Source organism: Corythoichthys intestinalis, chromosome 3, assembly GCF_030265065.1.
Source record: "Corythoichthys intestinalis isolate RoL2023-P3 chromosome 3, ASM3026506v1, whole genome shotgun sequence".
NCBI classification, from domain to species: Eukaryota; Metazoa; Chordata; class Actinopteri; order Syngnathiformes; family Syngnathidae; genus Corythoichthys; species Corythoichthys intestinalis.
This window is the reverse complement of record NC_080397.1, coordinates 19,580,021-19,592,015: the sequence shown is the minus strand read 5'-3', so window position 1 is coordinate 19,592,015 and position 11,995 is coordinate 19,580,021. Positions and strand designations below refer to the sequence as shown.

At 41.3% G+C, this 11,995-nt stretch overlaps 1 protein-coding gene across 3 annotated transcripts in view; it reads left to right on the top strand.

The window, feature by feature from the left end:
• The first annotated feature begins 10,425 nt into the window (after positions 1-10,425).
• Positions 10,426-11,995, top strand: part of ptch1 (patched 1) — a 130,862-nt gene continuing 129,292 nt past the window's right edge. For all 3 annotated transcript variants that reach the window (XR_009062681.1, XM_057831160.1, XM_057831161.1), the window contains exon 1: positions 10,426-11,039. Coding sequence is in view for 2 of the 3 variants with exons in the window: in XM_057831160.1 (XP_057687143.1) it covers positions 10,845-11,039 (195 nt within the window). In the remaining variant the exon portion in view is untranslated. The remainder of the gene's footprint in view (positions 11,040-11,995) is intronic.

Sequence of the window (11,995 nt, the reverse complement as noted above, 5' to 3'; positions counted from 1 at the left end):
CAGGACGTTCATTGGTTAAACTCTCTGCGCGTTATCGGTTGGAACAAAATCCAGCACCCACTAAGCCCTTTCTGGAATCGGTTTGACACCTGTGCTATAGATGGATTGAGTTATGTTGCTGCTGGTGCACAAAGAGGGAGGCTAATGGAGAGACAGGATGCTGTGGTCATTTATTATTATTATTATTATAATTTCATGTTCATTCAGAGTTTATTATTATGAATGTATTTGTACTTTCTTACTGTTGGGCTAGTGTTATACACGTTTTAATTTCACAAATTTAGCACTATTTTGGCCTTTGCGAGCCAAAGGTTTATTCAACTATTGTCACCCATACCAGGTATGCAATAAAAAGTTCTACTAGATTCTCTTTGTATTAGTCTTTTTCCTGTTTCGCAAAGGCAAGCAGCAGCCTGAAAAAGCCACGATAGCAATCATTTCACATCCAAGTATGTAGCTCTTTGAAAAAAAAATGTATACAGTATATTTATGTATCTATATGTATAAATATATACAGTGTGTATATATATATATATATATATATATATATTAGGGCTGTCAAAATTATCGCGTTAACGCGCGGTAATTAATTTTTCAAATTAATCACGTTAAAATATTTGACGCAGTTAACGCACATGTCCCGCTCAGACAGTATTCTGCCTTTTGGTAGGTTTTACAGCAAGGCTTTTTGTGCTGTCTAACAGCGAACTCTTGTGGTCGCTTTGCGACATGGTTTATTGTTGTCTTGCCAGTTCAATATGGCTGCACGATGTCTCGGGCTGACGCCTACGTTGTAATGTTGTGCCTATATGATCCTTGGACAAGATTTGTCCGTAAGTATGGTTGTTGTAAATAATGTACATATTATGTTAGTAAGCGAAATGTTATATTTTTTGTATGACACGCTTTTTCTTTATGTTTAGTGAGCCTGTATAGCGTGCTAAGCTAACGTTGTTGCTAATGCAATGCTTGTGTACTTTTTTTTTGTAGTTTTACGACGGTCTAAAGAGGACAATGGTTTGAGGCAATTTCATTAATAAATCAGATGAAAAAGAAAGAAGTCTGATTATTATGGCGTCGTTCACTAGCTGTCTAGCTTTGGAAAAAGTAGACGCTTCGGAGTGAGGACAGCATAGACAGATTTAAATGACAGTAGAGTGAAATGCCCACTACAGTCCTTATGTACCGTATGTTGAATGTATATATCCATCTTGTGTCTTATCTTTCCATTCCAACAATTTATTTTACAGAATATATATATAATTTACAGAAAAATATGGCATATTTTATTGGTTTGAATTGCGATTAATTACGATTAATTAATTTTTAAGCTGTAATTAACTCGATTAAAAATTTTAATCGTTTGACAGCCCTAATACATATATATATACACACATACACACACGCACGCACACACACACACACACACACACACACATATATGGAGTGGTATCGGTATGGTATCGGTATCGGCCAATAATGCACAGCCAGGTATCGGTGCCAATAAATGGTATCGGTGCAACACTACAGGTATCATGGGGAAAAAAGACCTAAATTAAGCCTGTTTTTCTGCAGTTTTTAATTGCATACATATGAAAATGCACAATTTCATTGTATTTTCTTTTCTGAAACAAATAAGATGCCTGTTTATGTTGCATGGTGGGTTTGCAAAGACATTAAAGTGTTTTGCAACAAAAGTTTACCATATATGCATTTACCATTTAAACTATTCATATAAGCACTTTTAGGGGGAATCATTTACTCCGTTATTCAGTAACTGTAGGGGAAATGGACAGAGCCCTCCTGCAAATGTCTATGTCGCATGGTAAGTGAGTAGTAATAGCTTACTATATATTTATTATTTAAATTAGTAATATAAGAGTTTTTAGGGGGAGTGATGTCATATACTCAGTTTTTCACTACCCGCAGGGGAAATGGACGGACCTCTCCTCTGAATAGGGGGTCTATTGTAATCTCACGTGTATTCTATTAGTTCACACACATGCTTGCAATATAATCTTTGAGCGCATTTTACAGGCATATCTATACAGCTGCCACACTATGCCATTCTTTTTTATTTCTTAATGTAAAAGACCTTTTCCCACATTAGGCCACGGGGCATCTTGATGGTATCATGCTGCGTTACCGTCATGATGACAGCACGTGTCAAACAGAAAGGCTGTGAAACATGTGACTCCTGCATATATTGCGTCCCACTGATATGGTTCAGCGTCATGCGGACAAACTTTTTTTTTCTTTTTGCAGTAAGTTTCCATTGACTACAACGATGTATTATTTTGGTGTCAGATATAGGCAACCCCCCTAAAAAAATGAAATATTAGATTTACAGTGCCATGAAAAAGTAGTGCTCCAATTCTTTTCCCTTATTTAATGCTTAAGATTAAAGCAGCTAGCTATTTAAAATTTAAATTCTTCTTGGCCTGATGAATTGTTGACTATTACAGAACCCCTTCATCTAATTAAGTAAATGTACCTTTATTAACTTCCTTTGGCTTAACCATTGTTTTAGATCCCTGCGGACACATTCAAAACATTGACGATTCAAATGAACACAGGTGGTTTGACTGACTTGGTATATTTTGTGTGTTAAAGAAGGCGGAGCGGCCAGTGTTGTTGATCTTACATTAAAAAAGTTAATTAATTACAGTTACATATTACATCTCCCAAAAAGTAATTGCGTTAGTAACTCAGTTACCTGAATGTAAAAGTAATTAGTTACTTGACAAAGTAACTAGTGATAAATTCTTTCTTTTTTTTTTTTTTCCCTAAGAAAAAAAAACAAACTGGTCACACAATCTAAAGTTTAAATGGTTTTTGGGACAACAGGGGTATTGCGGATATTGCGATAACTAGATAATAATAATAATAATAACTAGATAATAACATTTGCTATGTGTGGAAGACATTTAATGGTGTGAATCAATCATTAAAGTTGTTAAAATCGCTCCCGTTATTGGATTAGTTCCCTTCCGTCTATTTTCGACATGTGTAAGTTTTAAAACTATTTCATCATTTAAAGATAGATTTAACTTAAGTTTTGCCGATTTAGGAGCATTTTAGATAAAAAGTGACTTAGGTTTGCCAGGAAGGTTCTCTACAACAGAGCCTTCATGAGAAGTGTACTGCTTTAAGATGGCGGCTGTTTACTAACGCATCTAGTTCTGTTATATATGTTGCTAATGCCGCGGTGTCTGTCATTTGCATCTAGTTCTGTATATATGTGATATCCAACAAGCATCATGTGGGCGTAGTTTGTAGGCTATCGGCTACAGTCAGGTATTATTGGAGCCACCTAGCATAGTAGCATCGCGTTTGCAACGGCGTCACACTCCCTTGCCTCCTCCCCAGTCCTGCTCTGCTCTCTGGTCTCCGTGGTCTTTTTATCCAGACTTTTTTTCATTTTGCATTGATCATTTAGCTTATTAATAAATTAAATTCATATTTGTGAGAAATGTAGCCCTCACCAAACTGTTTGGTCTTATTAATGTTCCGTCCCCAGCTAGAAGTGTACATGCAGGCAGGGCTGTCAACAGACTTGCAGGGGCGCGGCGACAAGAGACCATTATCGGGCCCTGTCATGCCACTTCGCTTCCTGCTTTATTTTGAAGGCTTCACCCTCTTCATAGTCGCGTACTTGCCTTTCCTCTTGTCATCTAATCACCTATTGTTTCCACCTGTTCCCCATTACCTTGTGTGTATATAATGCCCTAGTTTCCCTTGTCTTGTGCAGAAGTGTATTTCTTCCCAGGTCAGTCACATCAGCCGCTCGCCATAGTCTATCATAGTTATCCTGTATATTATCCTCCATTTGGAGCGCTTTGTGTTTGAACATTTTTGATCCTAGCCATCTTGACTTTTTCTTCCATTTGGAGCGTTTTGTGTTTTTGCCTTTCCTCCCTTTTGGAGTGCCTTTTAGTTTGAACTTTTGATCATAGTCATCCTTACTCATTCCTCCGTTGGAGCGCTTTTTGTTTGTACTTTTTTTCATCCCCGCATGTCAGCGAAAGAACCTCTGTGTTCAAAACAAAGTTTTTGCCTGAACCTCCGCAGCTGAGTCCGCCTCGTCGTTTCGGCCTGACAGGCCCCTCCAACCGACCCCTGCCACCGGCTTGTCACGACAACATACGCAGTAGTTTTAACGCTTTGCAAGCAATGACAGTGTAAATTTTTAAATTATCTAATTTGAGATAGACAGTTAAATTTAACGGACCGTAATGTAACGCAATATAAACAATTTCCATCTATTGTCCCATGTAGGCTACAATACAATACAACTGAGAGTGCTATGCCTGCTTGCTAAGCAACAAAACAGTATAACTAAACATCCTGTGCCTGCCACTCCACATCCCTGGGGTTATCAAGCCCTAAACAGTGATGCGCCTAGATTTTTTGACAGCAAAGTCATTTATAACATCAGTGAAATCCAGTTTTTGAGCAAGCTCACGCTCGATGGAGAGCATGGCTATATTGTTAACCCAAGTTAAATCCAGCCGCCAGGCCCGAGTCTGTTCAGCCTCGCACACCTAATTTTCACAGACTAACATATATCCCTGATCTCCCATCACTTTCTCTCTCCTCGGCTCAACGCGAGCAGCATGTCTTGTAATACCGCAGCTCAATAGGCTTCAAGCGGCCGGTGACAGACTCGAATCGGGCTTTGGTCACGGTGATCGCGAATGTAAACGTTCAGTGTTAGCCAAGGGCGTACGTTTACATAGGGACGGTAGGGACAAAACACTATCAACTTTTCAGAATGCTCAAATTGTCCCCACCAACTTTTAAGTAACTTAATTTGCATTTTATAATGAGTCCAGTTATATAGTTAATTTAGATTGCCTTCCCATATGTTGTAAGGATACAATTGACCCTACCATCATTAAGTGAATTATTTTTATTATGTTCAGACTTATATCTACCCCTTTTCCACTTGCTGAATGTGCTAGTCCATTTTTACCCCTCAAGCTCACGTTTAATTGGCTGATGACTTGACCCCAGCTCCACACACACACACACACACACACACACACACACACACACACACACACACACACACACACACCTACACACGCACTGCCCCGACGAAAATATAACATGTCGCCAACATGCCACCTCATCCGGCCCCTTCAAAGAGGAGGGATATTAGAAGTTTTTTTTCAGCCAGCAGCAGCCACTGTAAGTAATGTAAAAACATGTCAATGTTATGGAGGTGGGGAACACACCACTAATTTTGCTACTGAAATTTTGCTACAACCCGCATCAGAGTTTGCATAACATTAAACTGTGTGAATTTGCTAACCTGCAAAACTTGAGTAGGAAGCTGCTTAGAGAGAAGTGTCCTCCACTTTTGTATTTTCTGCTGTTAACATTAATTAAACCTTGGGAAATGCAGTGAACCGAGGTTTACCCCCTTCTACCTAATTTTCATTTTTGTTTTGTCTATGTGGTCTTAAAGCAACACTTGGTAACTTTTCACTTTTGGTCGATTTTAGCGACGCTTGTGGACAAAAGCGCTAGTTTTTTTTAAGATTTCGTTTCCCATGAGGACCAGCGCATGAGCACATAGTGTCTTCCATATGAGGGGCGTAACAGAAAATAATTGAGAAGCACTGCTATAACTCAATACAGATATATTTTGCCATGATCAGTTAGCCTATCAATTAGGTTCATATTCGTGAGAAATGTGGCCATGACCCCCCTTTACCCAATCTGTTTGGTCTTGTTAACTTGACGTCCCCAGCAAAAAGTGTCCACGCATGTTATGCTGTTATATCGTCCCTAACAATGTTGATCCCAAACCTACACCCTTGGTGTTAGCGGCTGTTGCTCACTAACCAAAATCACTGTCCACAGCCAACTTTAGCCCTAATTCTCTGGCTTCTTGTCCTCCTTTTAAAAACGTCATAATTTTTTCTCGTTCACCTCTATGATCTTTATCTCTTTTTCTTTTCTTCTCTGCGCACCCGAATTTTGACAACTCGCCATGTTTAAGGTTTATAAAAATGACAGACTTTAATTTCCCACTTCAGGGCACTACGTAGTGTCGCCTTGAGTGCGCCAGAGCGGGGTCAAACCATTCTCTACTAAGACAGAAGGGGTGGAGGCGTTGTGCAAAAGAAGGAAAAATATATATTGAAATATTTAATATGTTAAAGTTTTTAGTATATATCGAGTAAAACATAATATAATATTAGACAATGATTTAGATAAAAACATACCTGTCAACCCGAGGCCGTTGGCAATCTTACAAATAGTGACGTCTGCCCTTACAAGTTGGTGACTAATCTTACAATGTTGTATATAGCGTGCAATATGAAACAAAAATAAAACTCAATTTTTAAAATAATATAAATTTATTGGTAATATTGTAACATATAACCTGGTGCAATCAGATAACAATATCTTCAGCTACATCATGATTACTAAAATTTAACAGTGACTTTTGTTATAATTGTATGTAGCACTTTTGGTAATGTCTATCATGTCTTGATGGCTGCACTTCATGGCATTTCAGCTCGCAATTCAGTTTGACTTGAAGGTAGTTCGTTAGTGTGTCCAATTATAAATTAAAAAGGTCAGTTGATAAAATTAACTTACCGATGCAATCTTTGAGTCAGGGAACATTTCTTTTGCTAATTCTGAGAAGTGATCAGCAATAGTTGCAGGCAAATTGTGTTCGGCAACAAATTGCCAGAATGAAATCTGCGCTTTCGTCACTTTTCATTCTGCAGACTTCATCTTTATGACCAGTGTTGTTAATCTTACTTTTAAAAGTAATTAATTAGTTACAAATTACTTCTCCCAAAAAGTAATTGAGTTAGAAACTCAGTTACCTGAAGGTAAGAGTAATTAGTTACTTGGCAAAGTAACTGGTGTTACCTTTCATGTTTCTTTTTTACATTAAAAAAAAAAAAAAAAAACATAGTAACCTTTGCTATGTTTGGAAATCATTTAATGTTGTGAATCAACTGTTAAAGTTGTTAAAATTGCTGCCGTTTTTGCATAGTTCCCTTCTACTTTTGACATGTTAAAGTTTTAAAACTGTTTCATCATTTAAAGAAAGATTCAAGTCAAGACTTTGCTGATTTAGGAGTATTTTGGATAAAAAGTTACTTAAGTTCGCTAGGAAGGTTCACTACAACAGAGCCTTTCTGAGAAGTCTACAGCTTCAAAATGGCAGCTGTTTATTAACGCCACTGTCTGTCATTTCGCATGTAGTTCTATAGACCCCAATCACGTGATGTCATAACTCCACCCCCCTGACTGGGGCGGCTATATTGTCCGTCAGCTCATCGTGTTTACATATTACCGCTACGTACATTCCTATTACTGCATGTTTTTCTGCTTGTGTAAGGAATCACCGCCTAGTAAACGAACCCAAAAACCTTCCTGACAATCGTTAACATTGATTAATCAAAATGGTGAAGGCAAATGTGGCGGTTGGTTGCAGTAACAGAGAAGATAAACGGTCATTTTAGTAGTTGCTGTGTGCCCATTGTTAAAAGGGCAAATCTCGAAAGCAGCATGGTTTGTTTATCTCGGTCCATGAAGCTGTTAGACAGTGGCAAAAACATCAATTTGATGCCAACACGGTCGCAGACATCATCAGACGGAGACTACGAAGCTCGTCGCCACGGTCACACAGCAAGAAGGTGAGCGCAACAACAGGTGTTGTGCCGAAAAATAGCCGCCCTGCGTGAAATGTCCCCCCTGACGGGAGCGCCCACACGGAAACGACTTTCTTGTACCGTGCATATGTACAGTGGTACCTCTACATACGATCGCTTCGACACACGAACTTTTCGACATCCGACGTAAAATTTGACTCGCCATTTGTTTCTACATCCGACGACATGCTCGAAATACGACGACAATGGCAGCACAGCAGACGAATGCATGGCGGATTTTCTTGTGTGACAAATCAACACAGGTTTCAGAAAAGGTTGGTACAGGTGGTGAAACAAGGAAAAAGTTGACGCTTACCTTCTAAATGAAGATGCAAATGACAGAAAAATATGAGCGTAGGGTGGGCATCTGTGAAATGGCTCAACAATACATCTCCACGGTCCTCCTCCGACCATCGTTCGCCAGTCTTTATAAGTTAAGCTGACAATTCTTATTGTGGTAACATCTCCAGAGAAATCGCCAGCTTCGCCACGTTTTCATCATTTCTTTCCCAACTTATTCAACACAAAACGCCTGCTGTCTGCCGCAATTGACGATGTTCTCAAGAAAGCATTGAAAGCGAAAGTAAACTTTCACCCGCTCCCCTCCCTCTTTGTCACGTCAGCGCCGCGGTGCCTTCAGGTACAGAAAAAAACGTCCGCCTTATTAGAACCCGTTTCGTTACACTATTACAGGAATTATTATTATTATTATATTATTAATCCGATTTTTATTTATTATTTATTTGTTTTGCTATATGTAATTGCCATTTGTAATAGTACCAGCAGTATATTTTAAGGATTTAGTGCAGGTTTTTGGGCTGTGGAACGAATTAATGGAATTATAATGTATTCCTATGGGAAAATCCTGCTCGACATACGACCATTTCGACTTACAAACAAGCTCCTGGAACGGATTAACTTCGTATGTAGAGGTACCACTGTATATTTTACTCTGCTTGAACTAATAAATGTCATACCTGTGTGATTGTCATTGGGATATGGTCGTGAAAACCTGTAGGCTAATACATTTCTGTTCAAAGATGGTTATGTGGCCCAGTCCACGATTTGTTACTAAAATACAGTACTAATATTTTGTGTAATTTAATTATTTAAAACTGATCTTACAGTCGTAAATCCATTACTGTAATGCGTCCATGAAAACATTTGATGTTTTCACTTCAATAAAGCGTTATAAATAAGCGCTCCCATCAGGGGGGACATTTCACGCGGGGCAGCTATTTTTCGGCACACACCGGCCCGTTGTCGAACAAGTTTCGTTTTACAATCGTGACAACGGTGACGCTCAGCTGACCAAATGTCGGTTTATATTTGGGCCGGTGTCGATTTTGGGTACCCGACTCCTCATTGTGATATAAACTGGAGTATGATTGGAAATTTTGTGGTCTCAGGACGAGCTCTGACGCACGGTGTAACAGTCACCTCCTTGAGTGGTCTTCCTCCCGACGTCCACCGCGCGGTGGCGCTGCTTTATTTATGTTGTATATGTTCTTCTTCTGTTATTGCTTACTTGTGTTGGGGGAGTTCGTCTGGGAACGCGTGTGTGCGTACCGCTGAGCTCCGAGTGACGAGTGGTAGAGCTGGAGTTATTTTTGACTATTAAAAGTGCATGGGTGGACGTCTGCTTCTTTTTTTGCCTTCTATACGCTCATCCTGCCCTGCCAAGCGTTACAACGGGACAGGACTGGACGGGAGGAAACATCAGTTTGGGCATCAAATATGGATCTGGCGACTGGATCGACCGAAGCTTTTCCAAATAACGGCTTTTATGCAACTCATCCAATGAGTTTACAGCGTCTGAAAGCACCGGGGCTTCCATAATTTGCATGTGAATCCACCTTTAGAAACTACGATCATTGACAATACGGACACACAATGACGGACAATATGGCTGCACAATACAGCGATCACGTGATTGTGTGACGTTGGTGATTGGGGTCTATAAGCATTTGATATCTAGGCGTAGATTGTAGGCTGTCTGCTACAGTCAGGAAATAATGGACCCACCTAGCCTAGCATTGCGTTTGCTACAGCGTCACAACACTCTTCTCTCTCAGTGTCTCTGACTTTTCTCACGTCAGTTAACCAACGTAGTAACTCATCGTAACGCACATTGTCTCGTTGCCGAAACAGTGACTAAATCCGAACGGAGAAAAAAAACGTAATGCACGAAAAAAATACAGAATTTGAACGTACAGCGTACACATTTTATATCAGTGCTCACTTGTAAAAATTATGCCAAAACCGTACAACTACGTATATCGTCAATACCAATGTCGAGACCTAACGTACACCCTTGGGTTAATGTAAAACAGTAGGGTTCCCCTTTGGCAAATGACAATCATTGACGTTTTCAAAAGTCATTCAGTGATCTCCTTGGGGGTTGCACGTGTTTCATTGAAACAACTCCCAAGATACTATACCTTACATGCAACAATCGGATTTAGCGTTGGGGGGGGGCAGCCCTATGCCCCCCTAAAGGTCCCCATCCCAGCTTGGGTGGTCTTCCCTCCCCTCGCTCACCTCCTTTACTTTAGCGAGCTGTTGCTAAGCAGCTAATAATAGTCGTGTTTGCTGAGTAATTTTTGCTCTTCTGGAACCAATCAGAAGCAAGAAAACCTGCGGTGTGACAGCGGCGAGAGGCGGGACACTCCCCTCCCCTTCGCGCACTCTCTCTCGGTCCCTCTCTCTCTCTCTCTCTCTCTCTGTCGGGCCCCCACACCCTCCTCCTTTCTCCCTGGATTTCCACTCCTCCTCTTCGAGCTCTTTTTCTGCTCTTCTATTCAAAGTCAGAGTTGGCCGTGACGCGCGGCCCAGGGGAAGAAGAGCAGCAGCACACATCTCCACACAATGCAGAGAGAAGCGTCCATCGATCTGGCGTGCGGCTCCTTCTGAGAGACACACTTGTTGTTTTCCTCTGCATTTCTGTTCGACCGCTTTGTTGTTGTCCTTGTGCTTGACGGGCTCAGAAAACGCGGTGCAAAAGGCGGCGGAGACCCTCACCGGATCACGCGATGTGGGGATGGACGACGCGCTCTACTTTGACTCGCCCTCTCCAAGCGGACTATGAGGTCCCCCGTCCGAGTGAAACTTTGTCGGCTCGCAAGTGGGAATCGATAAGCAGCGCGCAGTCCCCGCAACATGGCCTCGGCTGCTAGTGCACCCCCCGAGCCGGAGATAGGAGAGCCCGGCCGGCCGAGGCTAACGCGGAGGACCCGGAGGGAGTCGAGCCGCGAGCCGCCGCGGCCGCCTCCTCCTCCACCACCGCCGGATTTGGACTACCTGCAACGGCCGAGCTACTGCGACGCGGGCTTCGCTTTGGAGCAGATCTCCCAGGTACCTTAACTTCTTATATGTCCTACTCCCACGTCTACCGGCCTGTTGCTTCCACTCTTTGCACCCGCACACCCACAAGCTGCTTCGGACGCCCTCCTCTTGTTTTCCAAACACATAACGGTCTGTCGTCATATCACGAGCTTGCGTGTTGTGCACCAGCGTGGAAGTCCATGTGGCTTTTCCCCCTAGCAATAGTTGGACCACATGCAAAGCATTGCAATGCAGTCTTCTCTGCAATGAATTCCGCTTTCATTACACAACGCTAGCGACTAGTAGGTAGCGAACTTTACTCGGAAATAGGATGTTATTTGTTGAAGTCTCATCCATTTGCATCATGTGGACATTGACAGCTTTTATCCCCCCAACGCCCCCATCCAAGCCGGAGGTCCAGCTGCAAGCGTTCCTTTTTCACTCGTACTTACTGTCACTCGTCGTTTTTGTTACTCTTTGGAACCGTGCCTGCGGTGTGTGCCAGCGTGAGTGTATTACCTGTTGAGTGTCACGAGTGCTGCTTTCCCCACTTACTTACAATTTGATTGTAAAAAAATAAATAAATAATTACTTAACTTGACCCTATGAGAACCCGGGGTCCACATTGGTGAGCTTCACATTTAGGATCAATGATAATAAAAAGTAGATAAATTAAATCATTCATAAATCATGAAATCATTTTTCATCAATTTCTTTTAAATTTCATAGTGTTTAAGTCATTTGAACTGGGAGGATTGGCTGTAAATGCTCATCTTTTAGTGCTATTGAGGACGCTAGCCATAATATCCATTTTGACTGGGAAGGTTTGCAGCAATTCCCAGTCAAAATCTATTGAAAGTCTACTGCTGTGAATGGCACCCATGAGCTGAATGAGTGCCATTTAAAGAGCTCGGGAATTAGAAGTACAGTTAGCACACATCTTCCGCACTGTTCTCAGGTTGACTGTTCAACTCTTTGGCAGCTAC